The sequence below is a fragment of the Salvelinus fontinalis genome, chromosome 15 (genome assembly GCF_029448725.1).
Source record: "Salvelinus fontinalis isolate EN_2023a chromosome 15, ASM2944872v1, whole genome shotgun sequence".
In the NCBI taxonomy this organism is placed as follows: domain Eukaryota; kingdom Metazoa; phylum Chordata; class Actinopteri; order Salmoniformes; family Salmonidae; genus Salvelinus; species Salvelinus fontinalis.
In genome coordinates, this window is record NC_074679.1 from 24,203,150 (window position 1) to 24,219,968 (window position 16,819).

The 16,819-nt window shown below is 44.7% G+C and overlaps 1 protein-coding gene across 2 annotated transcripts in view; it reads left to right on the forward strand.

Moving 5' to 3' along the window:
* LOC129811592 (coiled-coil domain-containing protein 9B-like) overlaps nucleotides 1-16,819 on the forward strand; it is a 61,185-nt gene that overhangs the window by 34,409 nt on the left and 9,957 nt on the right. For both annotated transcript variants that reach the window (XM_055863024.1, XM_055863025.1), the window contains exon 7: nucleotides 16,212-16,396. In XM_055863024.1, coding sequence (XP_055718999.1) covers nucleotides 16,212-16,396 — 185 coding nt within the window. The remainder of the gene's footprint in view (nucleotides 1-16,211; nucleotides 16,397-16,819) is intronic.

Here is a 16,819-nt window from a genome sequence, read left to right on the forward strand (position 1 = left end):
GAGTGAGCTGCGCATCATTGGGTGAGTCATTGAAACTGGAAAGTTTAGGACTAAGCTTAAGACTATAATTTCCTCCTCATATTGTATAATATGGGTGTCTCCTCCACACACACACACACCTAGGCTATTGATGGATTGAAGACAATTTTTTATTTTTTTTATTCTCAGTTTGTCAGTGTCAAAGTAGACTGACATTTCAATCATTTGTGCGGTATTAAAAGAGATTCTATTAAAGTCTCCAGTCATGTAAAATTACATAGAATTGCATGAAATGCGTTTATAAAAAGGCTCAATTTGTCCTGCACCCTAGGCTACAAAAGAAATTCTGCAAGCCCCTCTGCTCTACTGCTATAGTCTAGACCACTATACAAATGCGATGATATGCATACAATGCTTCACTATAAAGGTGATGTTCTGGTATCTCAGAGCTCTCCAGGTCACCTTCCTCTCACGCTCACGTTTTTGTTCCGGCACCTACCGATTTACAAATTAAGCAGTGGATATAGGCCAAGGACTAGATAAAGTGCATTTTTACTACTACTTTCATCACTTTTAGTCTTGAAATCTTTGGTTGTTTACTACACTGTTAATCCTTAAAGAGATGGATGGGGCTAAGGCTTAAGAGGGTGTCAACGATGCTGAATGGCTGTAGAGAAAGAAGAGCTCACCAGTAGGTGTACCAAAATATTCACAGGCCATTTTCTCAAACATGGGGTTACAAGTTTATCAACTTTAAAAGCAGAATTACTTTCCCATTGTTCCTCAACTGTAGTGTATAATATAACATTTTCTAGCCCTGAGTCTCTACTTTTTACACTATACAAAACACAATTTAAAATGTTGCTACATAGGACCGTGATCTGATTGTCTGAAGTGGGGCCGGGGGATGGATTTGTACGTGTCACAGATGTTTGTGTATACATGGTCAAGCACGCCGGATCCTCTTGTGGGGCAGGATACATGTTTTAGATGGGCTTGGTTAAAGTCACCCTTGACAATAAAGACTGCTTCTGCTTGAGACGATTCTTCTAATATTCTTGTACAGTTCACTGAGTGCCACCCTTGGTGTATGCTTGTGGCGGTATGTACACAGCTGTGATAATAACACGTGAATTCTCTCTGCATATAGTGGGGTCGGCATTTTATCGTCAGAAACTCCAGGTCAGGTGAACAGGAGCTTGCAATGTTTTCAACTTTGGTACACCAGGAATTGTTTGAGGAAACATCCCCCAACCCCCCGACTCTTACCAGAAGCCACTGTTCGATCCATTCGGAAAATGGAGAAGCTGTCTGGCAGACGAGTGTAAGCCACGTCTCAGTAAAAACAAAGACACAGCATTCCCTGGTATCCTGCTGTGATTGAAGCCTTGCTAAGTTCAAAGTAAAAAATGTCCAGCATTTGGACATTAGCCATCAGTATACTAGGAAGAGTAGGCCATGTAGCCCGTCTTTTCAGCCTCGCTTTCCTTCATCCTCTTCGTTGCATGCTTTGCCTTAGGTCATCTCGACCAGGGGGAACAGGTAAGCCCGCTGTGCGTGGAACAAAGTAGCGAATCTATCTATTCCAGATCTGGGAGACTAAGCTGTAAGTGTGTAGCTTCCGATTCATGACCCTCCTCAGTAGGTGTTGGTGCAGGGTTTTGTGTCATAATTTGCATTAATGCCTCAGATGCAGTGGTCAAGTTTATTCCAGTTTCTTTTGTCACCCATTGATTGTGATGTTGAAGGGATGCATCAGGCTTTGTGTTCAGCATCGGCCTAGTTTCTTTTGTCATCAATTGAACTTTTCCTTGCCTGTGCAAGAGGATTTTTCACATTCCTCTTAGACTTGCATTTTGGCAGCTGATGCAGCCAGCTCAACTTCGATTTCCACAAATTAACTATTTGCCTTTATTTGTGTTTCTTCCATATCAATGACATTATTTTCCAAAACTGCATATTTAGCTTTCAAAGCAGCATTCTCAGACTGTGCTTTAATTCTAGCACCGGATCACTTGACCTTGTGCTGGATGCATGCAACTTTTTTGATACAGCAGATGCACTGTCATGTGGAACAATGTCGACGACGTCATCATTTTCGCCACCATCCATCAATACTGGAATTATATTATTTTTCTTTGTTTCTTTCCATCCACCTTTACAACTTTTTTTCCACCAGAGCTTCAGAATGGGTGACTGCCATTTCCATTCACAATTTTCAGTTCCACACTTCAATATCAACAGTGCATTTCCAATAGCGCTTAACAGCTTCCCATCGCACCGATGGCTCATTCACAGTTGAATAGCTTGTGACAATGTTTCCAAAATAGACACGTCAAACATTTCCAAACCAACAATCACAAAGAAGTGGCTTAACTTGAAAATTATACCCGTACTGTACTCACGGTCTCTTTGGTTGGCAGCGCTGATTTGCTCCAGGTGACTTGATAAATCTATAAAGTGTGGAACTCCACTAAATCCATGACATTTTAACTTAAATGTGGTGGCTTTCGAATAGCTGTGGGAAAACTAGTTGCACGTTTGAGACGCGCATCCAAAATTCATTTTAGAAAACCCAAGAATCCAAATGAAATCGATGGCATGATGAATTAAACTTCACGTTTTATTTGTAGAATCCAAAATGATAAATGCAAGGCTAAGGTTTCAATATTCCAGGTAAACAAGAAAGATCAGGGTAAAAACGTATATGGTTAAAAAAATGTATGCCATCCCAGTATCACAAACATTTTCCATAACTAGTAGGCACTTACATACCCAATATGCACCTATCTGGGCAAACCCACCCGTACTTTCAACTGATTGAGCCCCGTACTTCCAACTGATTGAGCCTAGAGGGCGTAATTGCCATATTTTAATTCAAATTATAGGACCATAATAAGAGGCCACATAACCAAATAAATGCAAACACCATATATGTATATAGAAATTCAATATTATATTCCCTAATGAGCAATATCATCTAATAAACACATATTTGCATAACCAAGGAAATATAGAAACAGACTCCAACACTCCCGGTCTTCGGAGTTGAAGAAGACTGCATCTTTCCCAAAACAAAAGTACCGCCCCCTCCCTTACACCCCCCACTCCCTCTGGTAAGTTTTCCCCATGTGCCACCTGTGCTCTTGGTCTGTTAGTGTTGCCAGTCAAATATAGGGTAGGAGCAGGGCAGGTAGGGTAACAGATCAGGAGTGTGATAAACATCCAGAAGCAGGAGGCAGGCAGGGAGGGAGGGAACAGAGCCTTCAGAGGAAAGGGAGATATGTAGTCAGTTGTACAACTGAATGCATTCAGCTGAAATGTGTCTTCTGCATTTAACCCAACCCCTCTGAATCCGAGAGGTGCGGGGGGCTGCCTTAATCGACATCATTGGTGCCCGGGGAGAAATTGTTCTTGGGGGTTAACTGCCTTGCCAGGGGCAGAATGACAAATATTTACCTTGTCGGCTCAGGGGGATTCGACCCAGCAACCTTTCGGTTACTGTCCCAACGCTCCTACCCGCAAGGAAGGAGCCACATGACAAGTGATGCTGTTCATGTCCCACTCTGCTATACTACGTTGGTGTGTTCTCAGCCCGGCTGTGGAGAATGCTATGAGTTACGCAACCTCTTCCATCGTGGCTGGTTTTTGGATGCCAGCGTTGCATAAGAAGAACATGATCAGAGCTATGTTAGCAGTTATGATCTGATATAGCCTAGATATGAAGTAGTTCTGATTTGGGAGGTATCCAACACCGCTTCGGAATAAGTATGGTCATAGAGTTCAAGACAAGACAGAGCCCAGGGTATTCAATGGACACCAATAGAATAATAAATATAAAACCTATTGAACTTAAGTCCAATCAGTCTTGTTTTCATTTTCTGTTGAAAAATGTTTTGCTACAATGCCCTAATGAATATGACCCAGGTTATTTCTGTTGGCCAGTGTGCTGCTCCTCCCTGAACCCCTGTAACCCTGGGAGGGAGCACCGGCAGAGGCAGGAAATTGAAAGTGCTAACTAGTGGTGTGCATGGCGGAGCCAGCGGGGGCCTGTTAGAACATGTGAGACATGCCGTCCCCTGTGGCCCCTGCATCCTCCAGGACTGGGGAAGAATAGACAAAGAGGAGCGAGGAGAAGCAAACCGAGAGATGATCACGGATGCCACGTTCACGATTCTGCCTGCAGGAGAGCCACATGTTTTCCTGTCTCTGATTGGTCCACACCGTGGAGGAAAACATCTTTCTGCCTGTCCCTAGTTTATCCCTCTGTGCCCAATCAGTGGCTTTCGTCTGTCTGTCGGTCTCCATTATTCTTGTCTCCTGACTGCTCCTGTCCGGTCGTAAAAACCCTTCACAGAAAGAGCATGAATGGATCCACACATCGATTCTCCTGGTTTGTAGAGTAGTATCTACACTACATGGCCAAACGTATGAGGAAACCCCTTCAAATGAGTGGATTTGGATATTTCAGCCACACCTGATGCTGACAGGTGTATAAAATGAGCACACAGCCATGCAATCTCTACAAACAAACATTGGCAGTAGAATGGCCCGTACTGAAGAGCTCAGTGACTTTCAACGTTACACCGTCATAGGTTGCCACCTTTCCAACAAGTCAGTAGTCAAATTTCTGCCCTGCTAGAGCTGGCCTGGTCAACTGTAAGTGCTGTTATCTTGAAGTGGAAACGTCTAGGAGCAACAGCCGCTAAGTGGTAGGCCACACAAGCTCACAGATCTGGACCACCGAGTGCTGAAGCACACAGCGGGTAAAAATCGTCTGACCTCGGTTGCAACACTGATTATCTTGTTCCAAACTACCCCTGGAAGCAACGTCAGCTCAATAACTGTTCATCAGGTGCCTCATGAAATGGGTTTCCATGGTCGAGCAGCCACACACAAGCCTAAGATCACCATGCGCAATGCCAAGCGTCGGCTGGAGTGGTGTAAAGCTATCCGCCATTGGATTCTGGAGCAGTGTGTAAGTTATTTTGTCTGTAGCAACACACTCTCAGGAGACACACCCCTCACCTGCACAGTGCACACACTCTCAGGAATGACAAGCTCCAGCCTTTTTCCTCTCCCTGCTGTTGCCAAGCATCTAGTCTCCCTAAAGACAGGAGTTTATTGATATTTGAGATGCATCTTGGGGCCATGTGACAAGCACATCCGTCAACATCCCTGTGTACCTGAGAATGTTGTGAAGGGCATTTCTTAGAGCTCATATTAGTAGCAGTTTAGTTTGGCCAGCCATGGAAGCCTTACCACTAGTATCATCACGCTACGATACCACTAGTATCATCACGCTACGATACCACTAGTATCATCACGCTACGATACCACTAGTATCATCACGCTACGTTACCACTAGTATCATCACGCTACGTTACCACTAGTATCATCACGCTACGATACCACTAGTATCATCACGCTACGTTACCACTAGTATCATCACGCTACGTTACCACTAGTATCATCACGCTACGATACCACTAGTATCATCACGCTATGATACCACTAGTATCATCACGCTACGTTACCACTAGTATCATCACGCTACGATACCACTAGTATCATCACGCTACGATACCACTAGTATCATCACGCTACGATACCACTAGTATCATCACGCTACGTTACCACTAGTATCATCACGCTACGATACCACTAGTATCATCACGTTACGATACCACTAGTATCATCACGCTACGATACCACTAGTATCATCACGCTACGATACCACTAATATCATCACGCTACGTTACCACTAGTATCATCACGCTACGATACCACTAGTATCATCACGCTACGTTACCACGAGTATCATCACGCTACGTTACCACTAGTATCATCACGCTACGAAACCACTAGTATCATCACGCTACGTTACCACTAGTATCATCACGCTACGATACCGCTAGTATCATCACGCTACGATACCGCTAGTATCATCACGCTACGATACCACTAGTATCACCACGCTACGTTACCACTAGTATCATCACGCTACGATACCACTAGTATCATCACGCTACGATACCACGAGTATCATCACGCTACGTTACCACTAGTATCATCACGCTACGATACCACGAGTATCATCACGCTACGATACCACGAGTATCATCACGCTACGATACCACGAGAATCATCACGCTACGTTACCACTAGTATCATCACGCTACGATACCACTAGTATCATCACGCTACGATACCACGAGTATCAACACGCTACGAAACCACTAGTATCATCACACTACGATACCACGAGTATCATCACGCTACGATACCACTAGTATCATCACGCTACGATACCACGAGTATCATCACGCTACGATACCACTAGTATCATCACGCTACGTTACCACGAGTATCATCACGCTACGATACCACGAGTATCATCACGCTACGTTACCACTAGTATCATCACGCTACGTTACCACTAGTATCATCACGCTACGTTACCACTAGTATCATCACGCTACGATACCACTAGTATCATCACGCTACGATACCACTAGTATCATCACGCTACGATACCACTAGTATCATCACGCTACGATACCACTAGTATCATCACGCTACGATACCACGAGTATCATCACGCTACGATACCACTAGTATCATCACGCTATGTTACCACGAGTATCATCACGCTACGATACCACTAGTATCATCACGCTACGTTACCACTAGTATCATCACGCTACGTTACCACTAGTATCATCACGCTACGTTACCACGAGTATCATCACGCTACGATACCACGAGTATCATCACGCTACGTTACCACGAGTATCATCACGCTACGATACCACGAGTATCATCACGCTGCGATACCACTAGTATCATCACGCTACGTTACCACTAGTATCATCACGCTACGATACCACTAGTATCATCACGCTACGATACCACGAGTATCATCACGCTACGTTACCACTAGTATCATCACGCTATGTTACCACTAGTATCATCACGCTACGATACCACTAGTATCATCACGCTACGTTACCACTAGTATCATCACGCTACGTTACCATGAGTATCATCACGCTACGATACCACGAGTATCATCACGCTACGTTACCACTAGTATCATCACGCTACGTTACCACTAGTATCATCACGCTACGATACCACTAGTATCATCACGCTACGATACCACGAGTATCATCACGCTACGTTACCACTAGTATCATCACGCTACGATACCACTAGTATCATCACGCTACGATACCACGAGTATCATCACGCTACGTTACCACTAGTATCATCACGCTACGATACCACGAGTATCATCACGCTACGATACCACGAGTATCATCACGCTACGATACCACGAGAATCATCACGCTACGTTACCACTAGTATCATCACGCTACGATACCACTAGTATCATCACGCTACGATACCACGAGTATCAACACGCTACGAAACCACTAGTATCATCACACTACGATACCACGAGTATCATCACGCTACGATACCACTAGTATCATCACGCTACGATACCACGAGTATCATCACGCTACGATACCACTAGTATCATCACGCTACGTTACCACGAGTATCATCACGCTACGATACCACGAGTATCATCACGCTACGTTACCACTAGTATCATCACGCTACGTTACCACTAGTATCATCACGCTACGTTACCACTAGTATCATCACGCTACGATACCACTAGTATCATCACGCTACGATACCACTAGTATCATCACGCTACGATACCACTAGTATCATCACGCTACGATACCACTAGTATCATCACGCTACGATACCACGAGTATCATCACGCTACGATACCACTAGTATCATCACGCTATGTTACCACGAGTATCATCACGCTACGATACCACTAGTATCATCACGCTACGTTACCACTAGTATCATCACGCTACGTTACCACTAGTATCATCACGCTACGTTACCACGAGTATCATCACGCTACGATACCACGAGTATCATCACGCTACGTTACCACGAGTATCATCACGCTACGATACCACGAGTATCATCACGCTGCGATACCACTAGTATCATCACGCTACGTTACCACTAGTATCATCACGCTACGATACCACTAGTATCATCACGCTACGATACCACGAGTATCATCACGCTACGTTACCACTAGTATCATCACGCTATGTTACCACTAGTATCATCACGCTACGATACCACTAGTATCATCACGCTACGTTACCACTAGTATCATCACGCTACGTTACCATGAGTATCATCACGCTACGATACCACGAGTATCATCACGCTACGTTACCACTAGTATCATCACGCTACGTTACCACTAGTATCATCACGCTACGATACCACTAGTATCATCACGCTACGATACCACGAGTATCATCACGCTACGTTACCACGACTATCATCACGCTACGATACCACGACAATCATCACGCTACGATACCACGAGTATCATCACGCTACGATACCACTAGTATCATCACGCTACGATACCACTAGTATCATCACGCTACGTTACCACTAGTATCATCACGCTACGATACCACGAGTATCATCACGCTATGTTACCACTAGTATCATCACGCTACGATACCACTAGTATCATCACGCTACGTTACCACTAGTATCATCACGCTACGTTACCACGAGTATCATCACGCTACGAAACCACGAGTATCATCACGCTACGTTACCACGAGTATCATCACGCTACGATACCACGAGTATCATCACGCTACGATACCACGAGTATCATCACGCTACGATACCACGAGTATCATCACGCTACGATACCACTAGTATCATCACGCTACGATACCACGAGTATCATCACGCTACGATACCCACTAGTATCATCACGCTACGATACCACGAGTATCATCACGCTACGATACCACTAGTATCATCACGCTATGTTACCACTAGTATCATCACGCTACGATACCACTAGTATCATCACGCTACTTTACCACTAGTATCATCACGCTACGTTACCACGAGTATCATCACGCTACGATACCACGAGTATCATCACGCTACGTTACCACTAGTATCATCACGCTACGTTACCACTAGTATCATCACGCTACGTTACCACTAGTATCATCACGCTACGATACCACTAGTATCATCACGCTACGATACCACTAGTATCATCACGCTACGATACCACGAGTATCATCACGCTACGATACCACTAGTATCATCACGCTATGTTACCACGAGTATCATCACGCTACGATACCACTAGTTTCATCACGCTACGTTACCACTAGTATCATCACGCTACGTTACCACGAGTATCATCACGCTACGATACCACGAGTATCATCACGCTACGTTACCACGAGTATCATCACGCTACGATACCACGAGTATCATCACGCTAAGATACCACGAGTATCATCACGCAACGATACCACTAGTATCATCACGCTACGATACCACGAGTATCATCACGCTACGTTACCACGAGTATATCACGCTACGATACCACGAGTATCATCACGCTACGATACCACGAGTATCATCACGCTACGACACCACTAGTATCATCACGCTACGTTACCACTAGTATCATCACGCTACGATACCACTAGTATCATCACGCTACGTTACCACTAGTATCATCACGCTACGTTACCACGAGTATCATCACGCTACGTTACCACGAGTATCATCACGCTACGATACCACGAGTATCATCACGCTACCTTACCACTAGTATCATCACGCTACGTTACCACTAGTATCATCACGCTACGATACCACTAGTATCATCACGCTACGATACCACTAGTATCATCACGCTACGATACCACGAGTATCATCACGCTACGATACCACTAGTATCATCACGCTAAGTTACCACTAGTATCATCACGCTACGATACCACTAGTATCATCACGCTACGTTACCACTAGTATCATCACGCTACGATACCACTAGTATCATCACGCTACGATACCACGAGTATCATCACGCTACGTTACCACTAGTATCATCACGCTATGTTACCACTAGTATCATCACGCTACGATACCACTAGTATCATCACGCTACGTTACCACTAGTATCATCACGCTACGTTACCATGAGTATCATCACGCTACGATACCACGAGTATCATCACGCTACGTTACCACTAGTATCATCACGCTACGTTACCACTAGTATCATCACGCTACGATACCACTAGTATCATCACGCTACGATACCACGAGTATCATCACGCTACGTTACCACGACTATCATCACGCTACGATACCACGACAATCATCACGCTACGATACCACGAGTATCATCACGCTACGATACCACTAGTATCATCACGCTACGATACCACTAGTATCATCACGCTACGTTACCACTAGTATCATCACGCTACGATACCACGAGTATCATCACGCTATGTTACCACTAGTATCATCACGCTACGATACCACTAGTATCATCACGCTACGTTACCACTAGTATCATCACGCTACGTTACCACGAGTATCATCACGCTACGAAACCACGAGTATCATCACGCTACGTTACCACGAGTATCATCACGCTACGATACCACGAGTATCATCACGCTACGATACCACGAGTATCATCACGCTACGATACCACGAGTATCATCACGCTACGATACCACTAGTATCATCACGCTACGATACCACGAGTATCATCACGCTACGATACCCACTAGTATCATCACGCTACGATACCACGAGTATCATCACGCTACGATACCACTAGTATCATCACGCTATGTTACCACTAGTATCATCACGCTACGATACCACTAGTATCATCACGCTACTTTACCACTAGTATCATCACGCTACGTTACCACGAGTATCATCACGCTACGATACCACGAGTATCATCACGCTACGTTACCACTAGTATCATCACGCTACGTTACCACTAGTATCATCACGCTACGTTACCACTAGTATCATCACGCTACGATACCACTAGTATCATCACGCTACGATACCACTAGTATCATCACGCTACGATACCACGAGTATCATCACGCTACGATACCACTAGTATCATCACGCTATGTTACCACGAGTATCATCACGCTACGATACCACTAGTTTCATCACGCTACGTTACCACTAGTATCATCACGCTACGTTACCACGAGTATCATCACGCTACGATACCACGAGTATCATCACGCTACGTTACCACGAGTATCATCACGCTACGATACCACGAGTATCATCACGCTAAGATACCACGAGTATCATCACGCAACGATACCACTAGTATCATCACGCTACGATACCACGAGTATCATCACGCTACGTTACCACGAGTATATCACGCTACGATACCACGAGTATCATCACGCTACGATACCACGAGTATCATCACGCTACGACACCACTAGTATCATCACGCTACGTTACCACTAGTATCATCACGCTACGATACCACTAGTATCATCACGCTACGTTACCACTAGTATCATCACGCTACGTTACCACGAGTATCATCACGCTACGTTACCACGAGTATCATCACGCTACGATACCACGAGTATCATCACGCTACCTTACCACTAGTATCATCACGCTACGTTACCACTAGTATCATCACGCTACGATACCACTAGTATCATCACGCTACGATACCACTAGTATCATCACGCTACGATACCACGAGTATCATCACGCTACGATACCACTAGTATCATCACGCTAAGTTACCACTAGTATCATCACGCTACGATACCACTAGTATCATCACGCTACGTTACCACTAGTATCATCACGCTACTTTACCACGAGTATCATCACGCTACATTACCACTAGTATCATCACGCTACGTTACCACGAGTATCATCACGCTACGATACCACTAGTATCATCACGCTACGATACCACGAGTATCATCACGCTACGTTACCACTAGTATCATCACGCTACGTTACCACTAGTATCATCACGCTACGATACCACTAGTATCATCACGCTACGATACCACTAGTATCATCACGCTACGATACCACTAGTATCATCACGCTACGATACCACTAGTATCATCACGCTACGATACCACGAGTATCATCACGCTACGATACCACTAGTATCATCACGCTATGTTACCACGAGTATCATCACGCTACGATACCACTAGTATCATCACGCTACGTTACCACTAGTATCATCACGCTACGTTACCACTAGTATCATCACGCTACGTTACCACGAGTATCATCACGCTACGATACCACGAGTATCATCACGCTACGTTACCACGAGTATCATCACGCTACGATACCACGAGTATCATCACGCTGCGATACCACTAGTATCATCACGCTACGTTACCACTAGTATCATCACGCTACGATACCACTAGTATCATCACGCTACGATACCACGAGTATCATCACGCTACGTTACCACTAGTATCATCACGCTATGTTACCACTAGTATCATCACGCTACGATACCACTAGTATCATCACGCTACGTTACCACTAGTATCATCACGCTACGTTACCATGAGTATCATCACGCTACGATACCACGAGTATCATCACGCTACGTTACCACTAGTATCATCACGCTACGTTACCACTAGTATCATCACGCTACGATACCACTAGTATCATCACGCTACGATACCACGAGTATCATCACGCTACGTTACCACGACTATCATCACGCTACGATACCACGAGAATCATCACGCTACGATACCACGAGTATCATCACGCTACGATACCACTAGTATCATCACGCTACGATACCACTAGTATCATCACGCTACGTTACCACTAGTATCATCACGCTACGATACCACGAGTATCATCACGCTATGTTACCACTAGTATCATCACGCTACGATACCACTAGTATCATCACGCTACGTTACCACTAGTATCATCACGCTACGTTACCACGAGTATCATCACGCTACGAAACCACGAGTATCATCACGCTACGTTACCACGAGTATCATCACGCTACGATACCACGAGTATCATCACGCTACGATACCACGAGTATCATCACGCTACGATACCACGAGTATCATCACGCTACGATACCACTAGTATCATCACGCTACGATACCACGAGTATCATCACGCTACGATACCCACTAGTATCATCACGCTACGATACCACGAGTATCATCACGCTACGATACCACTAGTATCATCACGCTATGTTACCACTAGTATCATCACGCTACGATACCACTAGTATCATCACGCTACTTTACCACTAGTATCATCACGCTACGTTACCACGAGTATCATCACGCTACGATACCACGAGTATCATCACGCTACGTTACCACTAGTATCATCACGCTACGTTACCACTAGTATCATCACGCTACGTTACCACTAGTATCATCACGCTACGATACCACTAGTATCATCACACTACGATACCACTAGTATCATCACGCTACGATACCACGAGTATCATCACGCTACGATACCACTAGTATCATCACGCTATGTTACCACGAGTATCATCACGCTACGATACCACTAGTATCATCACGCTACGTTACCACTAGTATCATCACGCTACGTTACCACGAGTATCATCACGCTACGATACCACGAGTATCATCACGCTACGTTACCACGAGTATCATCACGCTACGATACCACGAGTATCATCACGCTAAGATACCACGAGTATCATCACGCAACGATACCACTAGTATCATCACGCTACGATACCACGAGTATCATCACGCTACGTTACCACGAGTATATCACGCTACGATACCACGAGTATCATCACGCTACGATACCACGAGTATCATCACGCTACGACACCACTAGTATCATCACGCTATGTTACCACTAGTATCATCACGCTACGATACCACTAGTATCATCACGCTACGTTACCACTAGTATCATCACGCTACGTTACCACGAGTATCATCACGCTACGTTACCACGAGTATCATCACGCTACGATACCACGAGTATCATCACGCTACCTTACCACTAGTATCATCACGCTACGTTACCACTAGTATCATCACGCTACGATACCACTAGTATCATCACGCTACGATACCACTAGTATCATCACGCTACGATACCACGAGTATCATCACACTACGATACCACTAGTATCATCACGCTAAGTTACCACTAGTATCATCACGCTACGATACCACTAGTATCATCACGCTACGTTACCACTAGTATCATCACGCTACTTTACCACGAGTATCATCACGCTACATTACCACTAGTATCATCACGCTACGTTACCACGAGTATCATCACGCTACGATACCACTAGTATCATCACGCTACGATACCACGAGTATCATCACGCTACGTTACCACGAGTATCATCACGCTACGATACCACGAGAATCATCACGCTACGATACCACGAGTATCATCACGCTACGATACCACTAGTATCATCACGCTACGATACCACTAGTATCATCACGCTACGTTACCACTAGTATCATCACGCTACGATACCACGAGTATCATCACGCTATGTTACCACTAGTATCATCACGCTACGATACCACTAGTATCATCACGCTACGTTACCACTAGTATCATCACGCTACGTTACCACGAGTATCATCACGCTACGAAACCACGAGTATCATCACGCTACGTTACCACGAGTATCATCACGCTACGTTACCACGAGTATCATCACGCTACGATACCACGAGTATCATCACGCTACGATACCACGAGTATCATCACGCTACGATACCACGAGTATCATCACGCTACGATACCACTAGTATCATCACGCTACGTTACCACTAGTATCATAACGCTACGTTACCACTAGTATCATCACTCTACGATACCACTAGTATCATCACGCTACGATACCACTAGTATCATCACGCTACGTTACCACTAGTATCATCACGCTACGATACCACGAGTATCATCACGCTACGATACCACGAGTATCATCACGCTACGATACCACGAGTATCATCACGCTACGATACCACTAGTATCATCACGCTACGATACCACTAGTATCATCACGCTACGTTACCACTAGTATCATCACGCTACGATACCACGAGTATCATCACGCTATGTTACCACTAGTATCATCACGCTACGTTACCACGAGTATCATCACGCTACGTTACCACTAGTATCATCACGCTACGTTACCACGAGTATCATCACGCTACGAAACCACTAGTATCATCACGCTACGATACCACGAGTATCATCACGCTACGATACCACTAGTATCATCACGCTACGATACCACGAGTATCATCACGCTACGTTACCACTAGTATCATCACACTAGAAGTCTTCACGGATCCACCTTTACCAGAATACCCGAGACCCGACCTGAGACCAGAACGGGTCCAGATCCAGAATTCGAAATAATTTCACGAGTCTGGGTCAGATCTGATATGATTGTCAGTGGTCTTGGGTATGTGTAATTTTAACTGACTTGTCTGGAAGGGCCTGTACAGATCCGAATGTGACAATAGGCTAAAGTCATAGAGCCTCCGTGGTGGCAAAAGTTAGGAGATATCTAATCAATGGAAATAGCTTTGAATTCCAACATTTTAATTCCGAGAGCCAACAGGTAGGCAGGCTGCTACTTAATATTCTGAACGGAGTTGTTGTTATTTGTAACTTTAGGATGAGAAAGTGCATTCACTGCAGCCTCAATTAACCTAGCTAGCTGACATTAGCTAGTTTAACAAGCTTCTCTTGGTTTGATGCAGTCAAGACAGGTACTGTGTAATCATATTTGATAATAGTCTCGCTATGGCAGCTGTTAGTCAACTATAACGCAAGTCGGCTTGGTTGCTTTCTGTCTCTCGTCTCTACCTCTCTGTGTCACTTGCTCACAGTACAGCTCCTTCAGACAGTGTAGCACTCTAGGACCCCGGGTGACTAGTCACAATGATGTGATGAAAGCCCATCCAATCTACTGATATGACCTCTTTTATGTATGAACCAAGTGCACTTGTTCAGTTCTCCCTCAGACCCCTGCTGTTCCTCTGATCTTCTGGACTGCCCAGAAGCCTCACCAACCCAAGGCCAATTATTATATAAGGCTGTTATTTTGACCTGTATTGCCACTGTCTCACACAAAGTGTTTGAAGAAAGCTTCCTCTCACAGCCGAAGTACAGATTGGATATCTGACCCTGATAGGCCTTTTGCAGTTTTCACCACTGGCACTAAGCTATGACTGGTACTTGTGTTCTCCTTGCAGGAGTCTGAGAGGCTAGACCCAGCAGGCGACACAGACCTCACCATCCCCACGTCTAAAGAGGAGCAGCAGGAGTACTTGTGCTGGAAGAAGGAGCGTGAGCAGATCGACCGTGAACGCTTGGCGCGCCACAAAAATGCCAAGGGCCAGTGGAGGCGGGCATGGGACATGGACAAAACAGAGAATATGTAAGCCCACTCTCCTCCCTGGCTGCTTTGCACTTCTTCACTTTAGTTTCCTCTGTCAATCATTTCAGTTTGGCTGTTCTGTTTGCTTGATGCATGTCTGAGTGCTCATTTTCCATTTTGATTATAAATTAATGTTACAATTAAAAAATGAGTACTCTGTATGTGCTCGTCTTCTGGTCTTGTTCTCACAACAACTACAGCTAACTACCACACATCTCATCTGTTACCATGCAAAATAGGCCATTCTCTTGTCATTGTAACTAAACTAAAACGTTAACTCATTCACTCATCAAGCAGATTACCTTCTCTATTACTTCCTCTATTGAACAATGATGTATCTCAGTCTTTCTATCTTCTGTACTTCTAAACGTAGAAATGGTTGCATTGAATTTTCTAAAGAAGCACAGAATGGTGTCTGCGGAA